Below are 22696 nucleotides of genomic sequence, written 5' to 3' on the forward strand. Positions count from 1 at the left end.
CCTACGCTTGTAATTAATTTTATTTACACACTCAGGAATGCACAAGGTCGCACCTGCAGCCCGGAGCCGCCCGACTCGGCCCGCCTAATCAGATCTGTCATAATTATCATTCTGCATGCTTCTGACACACGCCGGGAAATATTTCAATTTAACTACAGCTACCAGCTACGGCAGATGAAGCCTGTGTGTGTGTGTGTACAGGAGTGTGTGTGTGTGTGTGTGTGACTGAGTGAGGGGGAATTGCATGGGGAGATATTAGGACCTATCCAAGTGCTCATGCTGGTGCTTGTGTGCACTTGGTTTTGCGAGCATTATTTGCTCTCTCTCTCTCTATCTCCCTCTCTCTCTCTCTCTTCTCTCTCTCTGTCTCTCTCTCTCTCTCTCTCTCTCTCTCTCTCTCTCTCCGTCCTTATCTCTTCCTCTGTGAGGGACACATCCTCGTCGCTCTGTCTACACCAGATTCTTTAGTCACTATCTGTACTGTACACTCATATAAATGGAGCCTGAAGGAGTGCATTTAAGTTGCCTTTTTAGCTACTTATAGATAGACGTTTTGATATGTTGTTTACTTTGTTGCCACTTGTGTAAATATTCTATATTAAGTTCAAGACGAATTTATAGGTCGAAGAATAAGCGCAGCCATACATAGCACTGGATCAACAACAGCCAAATGAAGAGTTCTACTTCTGCACACTTTTTCGAGGATGAAAATGTGTTCACTTTAATTTAGTATCTAAAGCAAACTTGTAGCCCTATTACTAAAACTTATTTGGCTGACATGGACAATTTGCAGGTTCTCCGCTTTATTTCACTCCCTATAATTTAATAAGATCAGTCATGATTTATCAGCTTGATTATGCTTTGATATTAGCAATTAAACCCCAGCTCGGAATTAACTCTCAATCAAGCTCTTTGTAATTGATGGAATCTGACTCCATGTAGGTGTTTTGGAGCGTTTGCAATGTTGCTGCCGTCGTTGTTTATCTCCTGTTCATCTCGTGTGTTGTTTGTTTGTTGTCTTCTGTGCATCCGTCCTCCCATCTGCCTCGGCACTATTAAACAGAGACGATTATAAACAAGAGGTAGATGTGTGATGGGAGAGCGGTGTTTGAACATTCAGTGTGCTGTGTGCAGACAGCTCTGGTAGCCCAAATATCAGCCCACCACCAGCTGAAACTAGATTAAGGTGCAATTTCCACAATAGTAATACTATTTGATGGAAAGAGGCACATGCACTGTAGCATCGTCAGTGACTCGATTTTCAGCCATTTTGTACACATAAAGGATCTGAAGTGCTTTACTGGACAAAGACAACACACTTTCACTTAAATGTGACATCGCCTGATATCAAAATATCCATATCAATATCAATAGAACTTAGTCAGTTTTAGGGGAACATACAATATACCCTTGCAGTCGATATTGTAGATTTTCAAATTGGATATGTTCTCTTGTGTCTTTTGCTACTGTTCTTTAGCACTTATCTTACTGAGAACCCAAGTAGAGTACCGGGGAACTCCCAAGTTATTATGTCATTGTAACTGTTACATGCATTTGTGTTTGAGAATAACTTGCTGAAAAAAGAACAAAACAAGTGCAGTGAAGAGAAGAGAATAAAAAAAAATACCCCCACTGTAACCACACAGATGTTTAATGCGCTCCATTCTACATGGACTGGTCATTTGCCCGTAGCCATTCTTTATGCTCCATCTGCCTCTATTTGGTTGCTCGAAAAAAAAAAAATCCCCTGCACACTTTTTATTAGTTCTGCAGCCATGACGTAAACGGCCAACACAGAACTGGGTTGGTATTGTTTTTGTGGGAGCGAGTGCTGACACAGAGAGAGGGGCTATTTCCTGCATAGTCATGCCTGGCCACCACCACAATGTGTGTGGTGTTAGCTGTCAGTCTGTCATTGTTGTCAACTCGCTTATTGTATCTGGAGAGGTCGCGACCCCTCTTCAGAAAGAAACGTTGACTGTTTGGCTAAGATTCTCTCCGTGTCGCTCTGCCCCAATAGAGATGAATTGTTTGGCAATGGGTGATTCAGACTGGCAAGTTCTCCTAAAGCTCAGCCACTGACATCCTCACAAAGGAAAGATAGTGACACACACAATCTGGCAAGCACAATCTGGAAGGCATCCACTCTGACAAGACATCACAGTCTCATCAATGTGATTTAATAACAAAAAAGAAATATGTATTTGAAGGCAAGTTTCAAACGATTTACATGACTCAGTTTTTTTAATCCTTGAAAGCTTTCCTAAAAAGAGAAGCGAACTCATGTTTGGTACAAAATCCAATTACAAATCCATACATCTTTAAGGCCTATCTGTATTTCAAAAAGATGTAATTTTTTTTAAATGCCCCTCTTAAGAATGCTCAGGACCCACATGTCAATTGGAATCAGATGGTCAGGTTGATGCAGAGGTAAATAAAAATGTAGCTTGTAACAATAAATTCAACTCTTTGATCACCATATGGTGACCAGCCTCAGGTACGGTATAAACAACTTTTTTTTTAACCAATTCTAAAACCATGTCAAATCTATACTGTCACCAAGTCGTTGTAGGGGAGATTGTTGCTTCAGTTTAAATGCCCATAATTGAAGGGATTGAGTAGATGGGTCTTTATTCTCCATAGCATTGGCACTGTCCTCCTCAAAAACGTACCTATACTCCATGACACAGAGACTACGTAGCGACCCTTACTATAAAAACAGGGAGCATGTTTAAAAAGGTCTGCAGTAATCTTTTCAGTAACGCCAGATAGATGAGTATTTTGTGAGCTAGCAAAGCCAAATTCCCCTCAATAAGTGAATTTAAAAAATGCAAACACGATTACTATCGGCATACAATGAATGCACAGTTCTGTAATCTTCTCCTTTCCTGTAGCGAGTCAAATTTGATTGTTAAGATCATTTAAAGTGCAAAGCTAAACCTTGACCTTGCGGTGATCCTCTCCATATCACATAGTCAGTGAGAGAGTATAAACATGATTACTCTGGGTATGTAACAAATACAAAACACAGCCATTGTTATTTCATCTAGTATTGCAGTGTTGCTACCATGATCAACTGGTTAGATCATATGTTGAAAGATTAATTCATTCCTACACTTTAAGCACTGGTGGATACATTTGGACCAACACTCGTACCTCCATTAAAATGACTAAATAGAGTTGCAAACCGGACCAATTATTTGTTGAGACAAATGGCACCAAAATCCTCTCTGTAAGTTGTTATTAGTTCACTCCAGTGCTCATGTTATTTATTTACCATACAGCGTATAAAGTAATTGCTTCACAGCATGTAGGGCTAACAACGTCCACTGGCCGTAGAGATATTAAAGAATCAATTGAATAAATGAAGGACTTATAGAGAAATATATAGGTCGTTGATGGTGTTGTGGTTAGTAGGGTGCATTGATTTTTTTTTACTATATTTTTTGGCACATCACTGCTTTCCTTCCCATTGCAGTTCAAATAAGGCCATGACCCCATTTCCATTGCCTGCTCTTTCTCACAGTAGGTCTAAGATTATTTGTACCGTCACTTGTACAGTGTATATGGTCTATTTGCATATAAATACTTATAACCCCCCCACCCCACCCCACCCCCCACCCAAAAAAATAAATAATCTGGCTCTGAATTGTGCAGTCAATTATTGCTTATTGTTGCGGGAGGTTCGCATATGCCCGAGCATCCGGAAGGTTTCAGAAACTCCACTGTCGTCAGCAGATGGGCGTCCACCATGGCGCAATGTTATTTAAAAAAAAAAAATGTACAGCACACACGTTACTTTGCGTTTGGGTTGAAACGTGCACGTGCAGCCGACGGTGTTGGTTTTGCCAAGGCTAGGGGAGAAGAACATGTTATCGGTTGCATTTTTCTGCATAGTGTTGTCTGCCAGTGCTGGGCCTGTGCCAGGTTCAAGGAGGAGGAAAAAGACAATAATGCATTGTCTTCCCCCTACTTTTAGCTCTCTCTCTCTTTTTCTCTCTTTCTCTCTCTCTCTCTCTCTCTCTCTCTCTCTCTCTCTCTCTCTCTCTCTCTCTCTCTCTCTCTCTCTCTCTCTCTCTCTCTGGCTTGTTCAGACACAGAAAGAGGTTTGTCTGGCCGCCTCTGAAACAGTCCTGTCCTCCAACCGGCGGCAAGCCACAACAATGGCCACAATCGTTTTTGTATTTTGATGTGTCATCTTAGCCATTTTTTGAGTCCAAATAGTCCAACTCTAAATGGTAGTCGATTTACTATCATAGTCTGTTTCTGAGGCATTATTTTCTGGTCAGGGCAGTAATCCCTGGAATAAAGGGGGAGAGAAAAAAGAAAACCAAATGGCAAATTGATGGACATCTGTTGGCTTATTTTATTTATTTATTTCTGTGGCCGAGGTCGGCCTGATGGGACTGATAACAAGCAAATGAGATTATAGGGAAGGTGTTAGCCGGGGCCGTGTGACAGACCTCTCTGTCTGTTTGTCTGTCTCTCTGTCTGTCAACCATTTTAACCCTATTACCCAGCAAATAGCCAGTTCATTTATGCTTCTCTAAAAGCTTCCATGTTGGGGTGGGGGGGTTGTTTGCAGTGGTCGTTTGGTGGGCGAATGGGTGAATGGGTGGGTGGGTTTTGGGCCGGTGAATACCATGCTGTTCTCTCTGACAGAGCGGGCCTATGCTCTTATTGGCAGCTTGTGACTGCAGCGCTCACACACACACACACACATACACATGGTGCACCGCATTGCATAGCTGGGTGAATCTTGCGCATGAATTCAACTATTGTGTTGCGAGGGAAAATATTTTTATCTGAACAACCCGGTTGCTATTTATACCAGGACTACACACACACACACAATAGCCCGCGCTGAAGAGTTTATTACCCTTTTAATTTGACACCTTGTGACCCCAGGACATGACGAAGCCCCCTGGTCAGATCTGTGTCAGCTGTAGAACAAGGGAAAAGGGGGCTGGTGGTGGTGCTTCTTTGATTTGCCAGTCCCGTTGTTGTATGAAACTAATTAATAATTAAGCGGAGATGACCTAGAGGCAGCGGATTATTGTGCAATATTGTCGCAGGTGTGTGCCAACATAGCAAGATAATCCTACGCCTGTCAGTACTTATTGCTTGGATGAACCTGTTTGCAGCATCTGTGCGTTCAACTGAGAGATGTGTTTAGCATCAAAATAAACTCGTTTTGTAGTTCACTACTTTGTGGTTTCTAAGGTAATCTAGTTTGGGGAAATACAATGGATTACTTCAGTGTACGACTTCTGGAATAACTGTGTAAATGGGATTTTTTGCATAAAAAATAGGCATGTGATCTGACAGATAAGCAACACTGTATCAACTGACACTAGAAAAGACAATGTATTACTATCATAATATGAAATATACTGTACCTGCAGACTTATTAGGAATTGTAGAATATTTCTACCAGGTTACATAGATACGTACACCAATGGTTAGTCTCATCCAGATCTATCTACGTAGTCTACTTCAGCTACTTAAAGAGTGTTTTCAAGGAGAGAAGAATCTTAACATTAGCTAAATATTTGTGTCCCAAATTGGTCTTAATTAAGGCCTCAGTTATTTCAAATATCGATTGATCTGTCTGTTTTTTTTTATTAACCCATTAATTATATAGTCTATAAAATGTAAAAAAAGAAGTGAAAAATTCCCATCACAATCATTTTCCTTATCAAATAATATTATCTTGACAAATCTGTTACATATGTTCTTCATAAAAACTCATTAATAGTGAAGATTCCCGATCTTAACTTCTAAAAAGGCATGTTGACGTGGGTGAACGGTGTCATGAAAAACTAAATAAATTGTCTTGAACTGAGTGCGAGTTATTGTGACAACACAACAGTGAGTGAATACTTTATCCTGTGTTGTGGGGCTGACGCACTAAGCCTGCTCTGAACTACCTGTTCTATTTATTTATAGAGGGCCCTTAATGATCTTCAACAAAAACACTGAGAGTACACTGCATTGAAGAGCCCTAGATTTTTTGTTTTCTGGACCGTGTTGGAGCACTTTGTAGCGGCAGGGGCAGCAAGTTCCATGATCCAATCAAGAGCGCTGGGTGCTTGTCAGCTGCGGTGGAGAGGCTCCACAAATTACATTAAACAATAAAGAGGGAGAACAGATTTGCAACAGTATGGTAATGTTGGGACGGGGACTGTTGGACATAAAAAATCCTTTTGATCCAGTCATTCTGAGCAAAAATATCAACACAAACGTCAGTCTTACATTAAATCAAGCCCATTCTACTTTACATGTTAGAAGAAATATGCATTTACTATGTCTATCTATATCATTATTAAGTTTACTAAAACACAGGAGTCAAAACGCCAACTTCGCTCTCTCTCTCTTTCTGTTTCTCACCACCTCTCTCTCTCTCTCTCTCTCTCTCTCTCTCTCTCTCTCTCTCTCTCCTCTTTATACCCACTGCCTCTGCCTGGGCCTGTGGAAGCAATGCAATTAGACAAACACAAACAAAGCTCTTGAAACTGCCATGGATGGAAAACGCTGACTGTCCGCAGTGCTGGCCGGGAGCAACGCTAACTGCCGTTTGACATACATCAATAAGGAAACAGAAAAAACGTTTACAAAATGTTAGTATTTTTTTGTGTTCCTCCCTTCAGCTGGGCCTGTATAAAGCTACCCGTCGGCTCACAGACGTTTGAAATGCAGGCTTGGAAGTAAAAAAAGAAGAAGAAGAAAAACACACACACACACAACCCAACAGTCACACTTGTGAACTAATAAACTCGCTGTACTGTATTTCATCAAATGGACTTCCTCGCATTGAAATGGAGTTCACGTTGCGCCTTTGTTTGATTGGCTCTGCTACTTTGGGTTTTAATCCTGCTGGTTTGGGGAGTGTTTGAGTTGGATTACTCCATGGTTTTGGGCCGGGGTACTGTGTCTCTGGCTTTGACAAGATGCTGTGTGTGGTGGTGGTCTGTGTGTGTGACTGTTTTTGTTTCGGTGCATGCGTGCGTGTGTGTGTTCTGTTCTCTGCCTCACTACCGAATCAGCTGAAACCACAGACACAGCCCCAACTGGAGCGCCGTCCAAATCCCTCCGCATGCAAATTAAAAACGCAACAATAAACGTGGCAAAGGAACAAGGTGGGCACGCAGGCTTTATGGCCCCCTTTCTCTAACCTCTCTCTCTCTCTCTCTCTCTCTCTCTCTCTCTCTCTCTCTCTCTCTCTCTCTCTCTTTCTCTCTCCCCCTTTCGGCTTCCTCCAAAAACCCCTCCTGGGTTTTGATGTGGCTTATGGGAGGAGTTGGAACAGGGGACAACCAAACTGCTGAGTTATCTCTCGCATGCAGTGTGGCGGTGTGGCTCTGCCCTGTGTGTGTGTGTGTGTGTGTGTGTGTGTGTGTGTGTGTGTGTGTGTGTGTGTGTGTGTGTGTGTGTGTGTGTGTGTGTGTGTGTGTGTGTGTGTGTGTGTGTGTGTGTGTGTGTGTGTGTGTGTGTGTGTGTGTGTGTGTGTGTGTGTGTGTGTGTGTGTGTGTGTGTGTGTGTGAGGACCAGCAGCGCGGTGTAATCCTGTGGAAAATGAAAGGTGCTGCCGCGCACTGGCCGGGAGATTACAGTGCCACTCTGTCACACTGCCAGGGACAGGGCTACCCGGCAGAGCGAGTAGCCCTCTGTAACACACACACACACACACACACATCACTGCCTTCTCTTTGACGCTGCGTTTCCCCCTCACTGGTCTCACTCCCAGGCCGTCCCTCTTTCTTCACCCACTCACTGTCCCTTTACAGCTCTCTTGGAGATTCACTCCAGTCCCTCTCCGCTCACCCACACAGCACCACAGTGTGTGTTATTTCCCTTCTCACACACACGCACGCAAACACACACACACACGCACGCAAACACACACACACACACACACACACACACTAAGGCCTGCTGAGGTTTAGGTCATCACGTATGAGCCCGGGAGACCACGTCACTCAACCCCACAGATAGCACTCCTCTCTGGGCAATCAACCAAATCCAAGTACTGACTCTAATAAGACAGTGTACTCACAAGTACACATAAACCACTAATAAGTAATAATCCACCCTTTTTCTTAATCAGTCTATTACTCTTTTTTCAAAGAGTTTCATTTTCTCATTTTAATACATATTTGTGTGTGGAAAAAGCATTTAAAAATACATGTAAATCAATGTTGAATTGATTCAAAATGACATTCAGTGAAATTAAAAGTGTTCCACCGTTATTATATGTATTTACACTAGAAAATGCTTTTTACACACACAAAAAAAATCATCAGCTGCTCATTTTTCTAGACTTAAATTACACTTCCTGGGAATTTTTCTGTAGGATAATATCATCAACTGTGCCTCTGAAAGGATGTCTGTTAATGTAGTTGTACTGAATTACAAGTGAGTCCAGGCTTCCTTTTTGTCCTGCACGTTCAGCAATGTGTCAGTCTAGTATTGAGTATTTCCCTCACCAAGGTCAGCCTCATTGTGTGTTCATTGTACTGATCAAATAAAGCGTTTGTGATTGGAATTGTCCCCAGTACACTGTTCCTCAGCTCTGTCTTTCATGGCCCTCTGCTGGAGTGTTTCAAACATGGGAGTCACTCGCTTCCTCCCAAGGGCGCTAGTACTCAATAGTATGCAGTGTGTGTGTGAGTGTGTGTGTGTGTGGGTGTGTGTGTGTGTTTCTTCTCACCACATTAAATTGTTCCTTCCTGCTGTGTTGCTTGACCTTGACTAATTCACATCTTCATCTTCAGCTGTAGCAACAAAAAACATGCTAAATGCAGGTGCAGCCACACAGTGAAACAATGGTGTGAATGTGTGTGTGTGTGTGTGTGTGTGTGTGTGTGTGTGTGTGTGTGTGTGTGTGTGTGTGTGTGTGTGTGTGTGTGTGTGTGTGTGTGTGTGTGTGTGTGTGTGTGTGTGTGTGTGTGTGTGTGTATGTGTGTGTGTGTGTGTTTGCTTGGGTGTGTGTTTTTTTAAAAAAAACATTTATTTGGATTTATGTTAGTACTGAGGAATGTTTGTGCTGAACATTTTCTTCATTCTTTCTTAATTACTTACATACAGTAATTAAAAAAAAAACTGGATCTTTTCCCTCTTAGTAATTTAATACTTTCCTGGGAACAGTTGTGCATGCAAGTGTTTCTGTTACTCATATTATTTTTTTTAACCAAAGGAACCATATTTAATAATCTATTTTTCCTCTTAATAAAAAGCACTGGAACACTGGTTAACTACGTGAACCACTTTCCATTCACTTGGGCCTACACATTAGTTGGAAACCTCATCAGTCTAAAAATGTTAAAAAAAAAAAAAAAAATCCTGCATATCCCCATGCTTTACTGACCTGTTCCTCCCCTGTGCTCTGTGCTCCAGGGCTGGCTGTGTGAGCTGCTGCGTTGGAAGGAGGACCCGTCTCCAGAGAACCGTACTCTGTGGGAGAACCTGTCCATGATCCGTCGGTTCCTCAGTCTGTCTCAGGTTGAGAGAGACGCTATCTACGAGCAGGAGAGCAGCGCAGGGCAGCAGCAGCACCACAACGACAGGCCCACACACCTCATGCACATCAACAATGAGCACATACAGGTGAGAACCAGGGTGTGTGTGTGTGTGTGTGTGTGTGTGTGTGTGTGTGTGTGTGTGTGTGTGTGTGTGTGTGTGTGTGTGTGTGTGTGTGTGTGTGTGTGTGTGTGTGTGTGTGTGTGTGTGTGTGTGTGTGTGTGTGATAATTCTATTCTCAGTATCAAACAGGGCATCAGCAGATTGGCAGTTTATACTAAATCACAAAAACATTACAAAAATGGTAATGCTTACAACAAATCTAAATATGAGCCATACAATTTACTATTAAATATTAAATATATGTCTATTAAATATAATCATTTTACACACTTAATCAATCAGTTGAGAAATGGATGGATAAACTGCACCCCTACTTTTTGTAAGACACAAAAACAAACTGATATAATTCTGTTTACTGTGTTTGAGTCTATTTCTACAACTTTTTTCTAAAGTTCTGATGAAAATCTCACCCCCGTGCGTTTATTTAATCTTAACTAATTTTCCAGGAATTTGTAATAAACAGCACCTCAGTGATTTTATAAAACGCTTGTAAATTAGGAACACAGCAACCCTTTAAAAGCTCCTAGTTTTCAGCGAAAAAAAGCCTTTTTCAAAGATATCATTAGGCTGAACTTATTTAACAGAGCGGCTTTATAAGAGACATCTGGCAGATGAATGGAAAGTACCACACATGCTCGGTTAACGGTCGAAATATCTTAATGAAGTACAATAATACTTCTATTAAAAGTCTGAGCCACACAGCTGAGTGGCTGATTAGTTATTTGGTTACACGGAGACTGGGCCAGTGTTTCACAAAGGCTGCCTTTTACTGGATAGAAATAAAGTAATAGGATTTTCTTTTACAAATCAATTTCAGCAGCAGATTTGGAATGACGATTTTTTTTTTTTTTTTTTTTTTTTGCATACTTCGCGTGCAAACACAAATGGGTGTAGATTGATAAAAATAGGATTATTTCTGATTTAATACTTCAATATTCTATGCCGGTATTTCACTAACATGATGCATTAGCCACATTAGCTCACAGTTGCTCAACTAGAAATATCATAACTCAAAATATTAGTACAGTAAAATCGCATCTTTGGGTGAATTTATGCAAAACCAGTCCCTGCAAAGTGCTGTTTTTGAAATAACTTTACGAACATTACGAAACAGCTATTCTACAGTGTCTGACTCAGAAATGAAAGATAAAAGAGCAGCCATGTTGAGGGGGTCAATAGGGAGCAGGAGTTGCCCACTCACTCACTCCCTCTGCGACCACACAATGAGACATTTTACAAGCAATGTGTCATGTGTTTACACTGACGGCTGAGTGAGAGCCATCGATAGCATTCTCACACTGCGGCAGAATCAGTCCAGACCATCGCGATGTGAATTGTGCACAGGGAGCTTGTTTATCACAGCCCAGCAATAGAGCCTGATAAGCAGCAGAGGCTATAATAGAGAGGCCAGTTTCCCACTGGGTGCAGGGCTGATTGTGTATTTTGAGTGTGTGTGTGTGTCTGAACAAGTGTGTTGCTGTTGCCTGTAACCCCCCTTCACACACACACACACACACACAATGAGAGGCACAATCTCCCCCTTACCAAAAAAGGAAAAAAAAAATCATATCAGCAGAACAGATTACATTCAGTGAGATATTACATGGAAAATTCCTTCTTCCACACCAAGTGCTTGCTCTATACACAGCGGGGCCCATTCCCCCCCTCCCCCTTCTTAGAACTCAATTGATTTTAATGAAAGGCCTTTATTAAGACCACCGATTAGTGTTTCACTGATAACACCCCTGTCTCTCCTTTCCTCTCTTCCCTTTACAGGCTCAACCACCTATGTCGCACCACCACCACCACCACCACCACCAGCCCGCCCTGTCCCTGCATCACCCCTCCCAACCCTTATTGTCCCAGCAGCCTTTGCAACAACAGCTGCCCAACACGGGGCCTCGGTTACCGCCGCGGCAACCGTCCACCGCATCGCCCGCCGAAACGGAAGACGAAAACAGCCGGATTGGGAGCATCAAGTCACGTACGTGCGGCGGGAAGATCTCCATGGAAGCCCTGGGCATTCTGCAGAGCTTCATACAAGACGTGGGCCTTTACCCGGACGAGGAGGCCATACACACACTGTCTGCCCAGCTGGACCTGCCCAAGCTCACCATCATTAAGTTCTTCCAAAACCAGCGCTTCTATGTCAATCACCCCTCCAAGGCACTCAAGGAGCCTAGCAACAATAACAACAACAATATGGCCGCCGTAACCATGAACAACAACAACACCAACACCAGCAGCAGTAGTCCAGCCTATGAGGAGGAGCTGACGGACTTCAGGGAGAGCGGAGAGCTGATGAAGGACCTGGACGAGAGCACGCAGACCAACAACACAATCTTCTCCATCAAGTTAGAAGAGCAGCTGGCCCGCAGCGCAGAGGCTCAGGCAGAGGCAGAGCAAGAGGCCAAGGAGTAGGGCTCTCTCTCCCCAATCTGAATATGTACTCAGAGTTCTCCTGACACACACACAGACTGAAGACTGTACGAAAACGTTAAACGTTACGCTCCGATACAGAACCGACCACAAACGCAAATAAAGAAAAGTAGTGTTTTTAATCAGTGGAGCGCCTGGACTATATGAGGAGTGTTTATATATAAATATGAATATATATATATATACATCTGTTGCACACTGACAGGCTATATGTGAAGTGAGCCTTCACACACTGGAAAAAGGCCCATTTCAGACTCTCAAGTACTACTTTTTTTGGATTTTGTAAAACTTGTATTATTCACTGTAAAAGACTGACGATGCATCGTTGAAATAATCTGCACAAAAAAATGATTCTAAGTATGTTGGCGTGGAGTATTTGCTGACTGCACTCTTATGTCTGTTGTTTTACACTGACTTACTTTATCTCTTTTGAGCTACTGATTATATTTAAAAAGAAGAAGAAAAAAAAGAAGTCCCCCCCCCCTGGAGTTTGATAGGACTTTGATAGGTGTTTACGTATGTGATGTTTTAACTGGAATTTTTTTTGGATACAAAAATTTAAAAAATAAAATAGCAAATTGAAATCAAGGACCAAGTGGTTGACAAGGCCTTAATTATGAGGTATCGAGTCTGGAGCCTGCTGGCAGATTAGTTACTCTTTTTAAAAAGCGCATAATGTGATTATGCGATCACCAAGCCCAGGTGAATCTCCGAGAATAGCTCAAATCTTCACATATTATTTGTTAGGGAGGAAATATAAATATATATATAGACATTATATTGTAACTGTAAAGAAAATAAATAAAAAAATACAGTCTTAAAGAAACTATGCCAACAAATGCCTTGTACTATACGGCACTGCCGACGTTAGATTATTTTGCAAAACCTTTGTCACTGTAACTTTTTCTGAAATTGCCACACAGTTAGAAATGTGAATTACACCATGTTTATGTTGTCCGACATTATTTATTTGCAGTTCATGCAGTGTTTTTATGATGTAATTACTTTTTTTTTAAAGTTTACTTTACGTAGAGCTTTTTTTCTTAATTTTATTCCACCAATCTTTTTTTTCTTTCTATTTATAAATGTAATTTCGATGGGCAGTAAAAACAAAAAGTGTCTTAAACGTTTTAAATGGAGAAATGTGCTTTAAAGGTTGCCTATAAAAAAAAAGTGCTGTACGTCAACCAACTCATGCTACAAGCTTCACAATTAATGTCGTATGCAATTTTTACTATCATGCAAATAAGCCTAGGTAAAATGACTAACCTATAGTACACCTTAGAAAGAAAAAAACATATGCAATCTGTGTGAAAAATCGATGTCTGCGATGTGTCTTCCTTTGGTTAACAAATCCAATTCAAAAAGCTATTTCCTGTACAAATATTCTGTATAAAAAAGTGTTTCCTTTTTTTTTATGAGTTTATTTCAATGAGAACACCAGTTATTTTGTTACGACTGACTGTTTTATAAGTTTCTCGTTTCCTTTCTGCAGAAAAATGTTCTAACTAGAAGTGGTTATTGATTGTTAATTACACAATTAAACTGTTTGTATTGTACCACAGATTTTTTTCTTGGCATTAACTTGACCAGGCTCTTTTTGACACCAGAGTGGGATTGGCCTCCTCTTTAAACGAAACAATGTGAATTGTTTTATTAAAATCTACTGCTATAGAGATATCTCCAGTTATCTCCTGTCGCTGGCTCATTCAGCTACGGTCACTGAACACCTTATTTGTAATAACTGTAAATATCACATCTTATTGAATCATTGATTGTTTATTATTGTAAATCTTTTTTGAACTTTTTTGTGCAAGAGCCCACCGTACTAAAAATTGAAAATCAACGTTTCTGTCGTGCCTCTTCCCTCTCGAAAAACCGACTGTACCCTGGGCTCTTCTGCTACTGAGTGTATCTGATGCACCTGTGAAATACATCTGAAATAAATAAATGTTAGGTGTGAACCACCTGTAATAGCAAGGCACTCTGCAGGGAGTTATAAAAAAAACACAACACAGGTGTCCTGACCTGGCCGTGAACCCCAGGTGAGGCCAGGTGTCTGCACCTTTAGGAAATTACCCGTCTACCTGTTAACACCTTTTGAGATATGTGCCAGACACAGTCTTGGCTGGCGTTCCCCTTTGATGTTCTGCTCATTTTTTTTCATGAATAAAAAAAGCCAGAGTGTAATATTGTCTGTGTTCAGGGGGAGAAGAAAATCACATGAAAACAAATCATGCAAAAGTGTGAGACATAGACAGTCTTAGGGGGAAGGTGGATAAGCAAGCCTACACCCATTGAGGAACCATTAAAGCTATAGTGCGTAACTTTTTTCGGCTCTATGAGGAATTCTGAGTAATTTCAACAACACTTGCCGCATCTACATGAGGTAAGCCTTGGGTTATCGCTCATGGATTGTATACCTTCTGCTGTACGTCCAGGTTTATTCTTAGCTGTAGAGTCAACAACTGAAATATTTTGTGGGCTCTTCTGGAGCGCCTGCCTTAGTATCAGGGGGCGACACCAGTTTGTAAACGCCACCATACTGAGAAATACAGAGAGAGTTTTGTGGAGCTGATAGGCTCAATCACCTTTGTGTCAACTTGTTTGGCAATGGCTGTAAAAAAAAGTTACGTACTATAGCTTTAATTTTAATTATTTCCTGATTTTGGGATAACAAGTGACTAACTCGCTGATAAACAGAGGTAAAGGCACCAACAAACAACACTCCTCATTATCACTGTTTTCATAAGGATCAGCCATATTTGCCTCTGCCTAAAAAAAGGTTTTCCCACAGATGGCTTATACTTTTCTATTGCAGTGATTGTCAATCTCGGAAGTGGCCACAATACATTTTGTGAAATGATTTCTGGGGGAAAAGGAATTAGTGAATATCTCCAAAAGAGTGTTAGGAAATAGATAAAAGAACTGTCCATGCACAAATATATAAGAGTTTACCGAAGACGTAACTTCATTCTATTGGATCAAAAGTGGAAAAGATTCAAAACTACTGTTTCCTAAACCAAAAAGCTCCTGTTTGGTTTCGCTGAGGGTGGGTATCATGGGTGATTTTTATGAAGACTGGCAAACACAAAAACAGTTTTTTTATACTCTGTCTCCAGTAGGCTATTCACAGGCTCTCCACGGCATCAAACGCACTTCAGAAACTTTCCCCACAGATGTCAAAATAGAAATCATAATTACGACAAGAATGGAGACTGATGAATCACCCACTCTGTTACCCCAGGCTTCTCATGCTGTTGCTTATTTTAAAAATTACCCGGTTGCACTAAGACAAGTTTCCCAGAAAGCATTTATAGATGATGCCACATCATGCTGTGGTACGCCACTTATTTAGGGCGAGAGAAAAAATAAAGTCAGAGCAGATACAGTATCTTCTTGTGATATTTGGAGAAATTCTCAATGTTAAAGCAAATAAAACTGTTTCCACATTAAGGGTCCAGTTGACGCACACGGCCTGCTGAGGGTTTGGAGCAGTAACTGAGGTCAAACTGCAAAATAAAGCTTCATTTTTTAACCCACTGTGATTCACACACATGTATTTTTAAAATGTTAAGTTGTCAGAGGAAGCATCACAGTGTAAGCAAATATTATCAGAGGATCGGCATTTTATATCATATTAGATTTAGAGTCATGCTATCCCTTAGACGGGGTTAATTAAGTAAAAATTATGGTTTGGAAGTTTGAAAACCGTGAGAGCTTTGCCTCCTTGTAGAAAAATAAGTGTTGAAGGCTGTACCTAGGAACTGCAATATGAAAATACATTATTGGTAAATTACTGCATTCGAATGTCACTTAAGGAAAACGTGAATTGTATTACGTTTCAAAAAAAGTAACATTAACTTAATCAAACATTTCATTATTAATACTGATGCTTTCATTTGTAAGAAGCATTTTTATGTAGCGTTTCACCGTGGAGCACAATTTTTAATAATTTCTTATACTTTGGGTAGCTTAATCCATAACATTATATTTTGTAAATGCAAGGTACGTTTGTTTTTCGAGTAATAAGTGTGAGGGCACGAAATATTTGAATGGTGACTGATTCACTCACTACAATCAGGTGTGTGTGGCACTGATTGACTAATTGAGCTCAGGTGTGAAGAGGTCATATATGCCCTGAGACCCCAGTGCTCTGTGCTGCTCATTGTCTCACCCTCTGGGTTGGTGAGAGGTTCTCTCTTATGTGCCCAAATAAATCATTACATATATAATATCACTAGAAGTGTCAAATAGATAGATGTAGAAACAATTTGTCCCTTATTATTTCAGTCAGTGAAAGTATAAAGTAGCTTGAAATTGAAATATTGAATTGCGAGTACCTCAATGGTACAGTACTTTAGGACGACACAATTCTTAGGCAAACAGTAAAGCAAACCTGTAATGATGGAATACTCGAGTCAACCTTGCATCGATTTAATTGGTGTAAGTTGTTCTGCTAATGTGCATTTTTGTATTGCTAGGATGCACATCTGCCGGACGAACACATTTAAATAACATATACATGCTCCATTGAACACAAAGCCCCAGAGTGCTCATGGAGATGTCAATCAACATTGCACATTAACACTTCACAGGCGAGTTGGAGGAATACTGGTGGAATGGGAGGGTTTGGGCTTTTTGAATGCAGATTTCAAGCGAGTGCATCATATGTGTGTGTGTGTGTGTGTTTCTGTACATCACTTAACAACTGGGAAAAAGGTGATCTGAAACTCGCAGCCCTGCAGGACTGTCAAGTGTCTCACTTTTGGGTTAACCAGGAAAAGGACTTGGCTCAGTCCCTCAAAGTTTTCTGTTTATAATAATCCTTCATATATTATACTTGTCTCAACAATTACTTAAGAAATGTTTGAGAATCCTGGGGATGTATAATTGTATATCTGGTAGCGCTTTAGGGTGAAATAGTAGTCAAGAGAAAAATATCAGGTCAAACATTTTGTCCCCAAGTGTGAGGAAGAGTTTACAACTCCTAAACATGGAGGGTCATAGGTTACAGCCATACTTAACCTATATACAGGACCTCAAATGGTTGTCATATCTCCGTCAACACTAACATTGACACACCAATGAGTGCACACACACACATACACACACACACGCTGCATTTAGAGGCCTGGATGAGATTTATTGGGCATCACTTTGGCTGTGTTTCTGCTAGGTTTAGCTCCAGATTAATAGGGACGTTCCACTCAGGTTGCTGCAGTACAACGTCGGCAGGTCTGGCGCTCGTGCAGGGGGAAGTCCTCAGTGCCTACCCATAAGCCCTTGGGACAACGCAGTAAATCAGACAGGAAATGCAGCAGAAAGCCTAATAAAGTTATTCTAATGATAGCAATCTCCACGGAATCGCCCCCAACATAAATAGGAAACTTCTCTCTCTCTCTCTCTCTCTCTGTCTGTATGTCTGTCTGTCTGTCTCTCTCTCTCTCTCGCTCTCTCTCTCTCTCTCCTCTGCCTAGCCACTTGATAAAAGATAAAACAAAATTCATAAAAACATGGTTTTCCAACCTCCGAACGTGCAGAAGCGGAAACAGAAGGTTAGAGGTGTGGAAATTAATAACATTAATCAGTGAGTTGCTTTTCCTCGTGCTCTTTGCCTTCTGGTTTTGAGGAGACGAGATTAAACATGAACCAACTCAGGAGGGATTGAAACCGTCCCTCTGATCGCATGAATTCAGCAATCTCTCTCTCTCTCTCTCTCTCTCTCTCTCTCTCTCTCTCTCTCTCTCTCTCTCTCTCTCTCTCTCTCATGAATATGCGTGGTGATTTTCTAAAACTTGACTATGGGCCTTGACTTGCAGATATCACCTGAGAGCTAAAAAGTCTGGGGCCTAGTGCTGGTTTTAAAGGCAAAAACATTATTTTCTTCAAGCACCGGTCAATTTTGAGATTCATCCAACAAATAGATTTTAGTTTTTTAAAGAGATGAAAATGTAATCATTTTTTGCCAGATATCAATATTTATTCAAACATGTCTGAAAAAAGTTGTGATACATAATATGATAGTTTTAATAAAAAATAAAAAAAATGTTCATGATGATATCTATACGTAAGAAATCTTACCCTATTCAGCTGCAGTGTGTTGCCCTGAGTGATGTCAGATATTACGCATTACATTCCAGGCCTTTTATTTATGTTTTGGGTGCCTACACCTATGGCTGAACCTTATTATTCCTCCTCAGACATAACAGCTTTTGTCAGAAGTTGGGAGGCAGACACAACAAACTCCACCATGGCTCCAGACCTTCCACCTCTGTTAACAATTCCAGTGTCTCGAGCATAATGTTGTGAAACGGACAGATGGATCTACTGAGCTTTCAAAGAATTCCGTTATCTTCAAAGCTTTTGCCAAAAAAGCCTACAAACCATTCTTTTGGTTTGTGTTTTAAGCCAAATAAACAGAATCCCCTAATCAATATTAGTCTTTTTCTTAATTTATATTTGAATGATGCAATATTCCAGAATGAGCTAAACTAAAGTATTAATACATGTTGGTTTTGTAGCCCCCTTTCGTCTCATGGTGTGGAATTATACACCCCTGGCTGTGCAGCCTGCTGTGAGAGGGAGAGAGAGAGAGAGAGCAAACCCAACTCATCCCTATTTATTGAGTCTGCGGCGGCCTGTTGTTCATTTTCTAGGAATTTAGCTGAAGTGGCCTCTTGTTATTTGAAGTACTAATTGAACCCATTTTCCTTTTCCAAACCTGTCTTACCGCTTTCATTTTAAAGCAATAACTCATCGATGAACAACACCACTCGACAGACGCCACTTGTCACAATGGGTCCACTTATGCATTGACCAAAACAGACTCGACAGGGAAAGTTGCATCACAGATGGTTCAGGCCTCGCCACTTATCGGCCCTGAGTTGTGTATAATGTATTCAGTCTGAGGCTGTTTATAAAACCACTCTGAGTTGAAAAGCACCTCAGCATAATCAGTAAATACCTATTGATTCTACTAAACGGGTGTGTTGCAAGCTACGGTGGGGGCCCTTTGTTTACATTTTTTTTCAGTGTACACACGGTACGGACAGGTAGCGGATTGTGAGGAGATATTCACTGATTTTGACAAAAAAGTGATTTTGACAACGAACACTCTCCAGAATTGCTGACTCCACCTTTAAAACCGCAGTGTGTCGAATTTTGGGTTTTATTTCCTAGCAGATTTTGTAGAAAGTAATTATAATATCCATAAGTACATTTAATGTAGTGCATAATAGCTGAACATTTTTTTTTAATTATTTGTTTTTCCCTTAGAAAGGGACTCATATATGTCGGAAATCTCCTTCTTCCGAGTATAAAGGAACGCAGCATTCAACTGAAACTGGAGCGCGACTTCGACGTCATCGTTCTCAGCCACTCGCTCTGTTCGCTGATTGGACGACTGTAGATTCTCCGGCGAAAGCTGGGAAATGCACTGTACACCCAGACTGACTACTGAAGGGAAAATTAAATTTGGCCGGAAGTAGGCGGGCGGGCGGAGCCAGGCTAAGGGTTGCCCAGGGAGTGTTGCATTCTAGAACTTTCTAGAACTTTCTTGATGATGTCATATTACACACTGCACCTTTAAGTAATTTGCTGTTTTATACAAACCTGTCTTTGGAGGGTTTACAGACTGAGGCCTTCCCAATAAAATTCCCCAAACAAGCAGGGGAAGAATCCAGCTAAATTCTTTGTCTTTGTTATAGCTAAATGTCCTTAAACCATGTAGAAACCTTAGCCATATTTGAACCTTATTGAACTTAATTCGGTGGATTTAAGCTAAAGCGTGCTCGCATCTGTGTCAGTGTTTGAAGATTGTTGAGTTGTGATCTTCCAATCATGGGGGGCTTGCTGATCCGGGAGAAGTTGACACGTCCTGGTACGGCAAATCTGCATGGGGGAGCTGAGGTGCGGTATATTTCATTTCAGGCACTTTTCTTTTTCCTCTGATCATAATTGCACGGCGACAGATGGGCAATGGTGGAGCGCGCAAGTATACAGCGTGCATAGAAATGTGCTCATAGCTCTCAACACAAACAGCTTTAAAGCACTCAGGTGTGGGATGTATTATTCTTTTTTTACACCTTGCCTGCCTACGTAACACCTACATCTTCACAGCCAGCTAGGACAGAGTTGCATAAAAATGGCCATGACTTCCAAAAGATTCAATCTGGAGGTATGAATAGTTGTAAATATTTTTCTTGTCACAGGTGAATGATGAAAAATTGGTGGCCATTTTTGAATCAGCGAGCTTCTTTACCGGGATAATGGAGCCGTTGTGTGAGAGGCCCTCTTGCCACCTTTACCTCCTTGACAAGTATAAGCATCAAGAAGAAGCAGTTAAATTGCCTTAACAGCTGTGCAGGGTATGAATAACTCGTTAGCCGTGTGCATTTTTAAGTCATCAAATCCCGAACCCCCACACCTTACCCCTCATTTGCAAAGGGGACAGGAGGGAGGTGCTAATTAAAGTGATAAAGAGAACAAATCTTATCAAATCTGGTGCTGGAATTTATTTTTTATTTGTTTGGAGGGTGGGGTGGAGGTGTTGGTTTTGGTATATGTGTATGTGTAGGGGGAAAAAAATCCAGCGTTACATCTGTATTCTCAAACACTTTGGCGAAGTTGCTATTGCATGTTTAATTAATTAAGCAGTCTCTTTAACTGTGTCTTGACAAATGTGATGCCAATTAGATGGTGAGGAGAAATAGTTTATAGTTAATTAATGGTTAAACCTGGAGTGTAGCATTTTGGGTTTTATTTCCTAGCAGATTTTGTAGAAAGTAATTATAATATCTATAAGTACATTTAATTTAGTGCATATAGCTGAATTTATTTTTTTTATTATTATTTTTTTCCCTTAGAATGGGTCTCATATATGTCCATATTTCTGCATATTTTGGACCAAGGCCTAGTGCCGCCTAACCTGGTCCAACCAGACCATCGTACTTCATTTCATTTGTACAGAAGGTCTGGAAGTGCTGTAATTGGCAAACGTTCACTCACTTGGAGGCGGGTGTCTGTCGAAGTTTAAAACTATTAGATCTGCCCAGTGCCACTCTGGATTAGCCAACCAATCGCATCACGTTTGGTCATCACGTGTGTCATGAGCCGGCTTTTGATGGTGCGTTCCAGTTGTACAGGGAACTCGGAAATTTCCGACTTCACTACATATTGTAGTCTATGAATCTACCGGTACCTGGCAACAGTAACTTGTTAGAGCCTAACGTTTAGTTATTTGGACGAGAAAGGTTTTAGGCATCCATACTTTCGCGAGCAGATGCACTGGAACACCGACAGGTCGGAACTCAGAACTACCAAGTCGGAAATCTCCTTCTTCCGAGCATAAAGGAACGCAGCATTCAACTGAAACTGGAGCCACTCGCTCTGTTCGCTGATTGGACGATTGTAGATTCTCCGGAGAATCTGGGAAATGCGCTGTACACCCAGACTGAATACTGAAGGAAAATGAAATTTGGCCGGAAGTAGGCGAGCGGGCGGAGCCAGGCTAAGTGCCGCCATCTTGAAAGTGTCATAGTTGGAATGTCATCAGGTGCATTGTTTAAAATGTTTAATTGTTCTTGTCCTTGAAGGCCACTGTAGCTTCTGTTATTATTCGAAAGGGTTGGGGTTACCCACCTTAAAGATGCAGTGTGTAATATGACATCATCAAGAAAGTTCTACAACCCTTGAGACATTTAAACTATTGTCATGTGATCTACGTCTACGTCCAAAAAACTGTCTTTGGTTTGAATATTTGTCTTATGAAAGCCTTAATAAAAGGTTGTATCAAGAAAATATAGAAAGGTATGAGTATGTGATACTGTAAAATACAGCATTGTGGACCATGGAGACTTAATGGGGACATAAAAATGATAGCTGGATAACAGTATTTTTGGTTTATTCCAACTCTAAAAAAAACAAATGTAACCGTAACTGAAGTAATGGTTTCAATTTAGTATGTCAGCTCCAGTGTGCCACTGAGTTACATTTACAGCAGAGCCCTTTGTGGCCAGTGACAGTATTGCAACACTTCAGGAGAAAAATCTGAAGAGTGAGTGTCAAGTCTCAGTATGGGTACTTCTGATTACTTAAATTACACTAGGGATTTTAATAACCATGGTAATGATTAATGTCCAGCCATGGTCACAGTAGTTCAGGTCATATAAGGGCATATACTGCCTTCTGTTTCCCTCTCCAATGTCTGGGCATCAAGGCACCAGAGCTCCAGCCGAGAGTTGAAAAGGGAGATTGTTGCACGGGAGCAAAGTAACGGTTCATGTACAATGGGTTCACTCATTCGTTCAAATTAAAAATGTGTTTCAGAAAAATAAAATGGGCCGTGAGTATGAGTTTAATGCCACGACCTGTGACCTTAATTTCTGGAAAATGATTGAAACAAGCTGAGCTGATATAACAGCAGAAGGAAATATTGGAACAGGCCGGTAGATTATTTTGATTGATATTTTTGACTTATATTTTAGGAGTCAGCTATGACCTGAGTCTTTATCTATAGACAAAGGCCTAGGTTAGACCTTATTAGTTTAAAGGTGCAGTGTGTAATATGACATCATCAAGAAAGTTCTAGAAAGTTCTAGAATGCAACGCTCCC

General features: G+C 40.9%; 1 protein-coding gene across 3 annotated transcripts in view; it reads left to right on the forward strand.

Moving 5' to 3' along the window:
* The window catches only part of satb1b (SATB homeobox 1b), a 62747-nt gene extending 48556 nt beyond the window's left edge, over nt 1–14191 (forward strand). For all 3 annotated transcript variants that reach the window (XM_080039782.1, XM_080039781.1, XM_080039783.1), the window contains exons 12-13: nt 9397–9606; nt 11419–14191. In XM_080039782.1, the coding sequence (XP_079895908.1) occupies nt 9397–9606; nt 11419–12063 (855 nt within the window). In that variant the 3' untranslated portion in view covers nt 12064–14191. The remainder of the gene's footprint in view (nt 1–9396; nt 9607–11418) is intronic.
* Nucleotides 14192–22696: the final 8505 nt, after the last annotated feature.

The sequence above is a fragment of the Ammodytes marinus genome (assembly GCF_949987685.1).
Source record: "Ammodytes marinus genome assembly, chromosome: 13".
Taxonomy (NCBI): domain Eukaryota; kingdom Metazoa; phylum Chordata; class Actinopteri; order Uranoscopiformes; family Ammodytidae; genus Ammodytes; species Ammodytes marinus.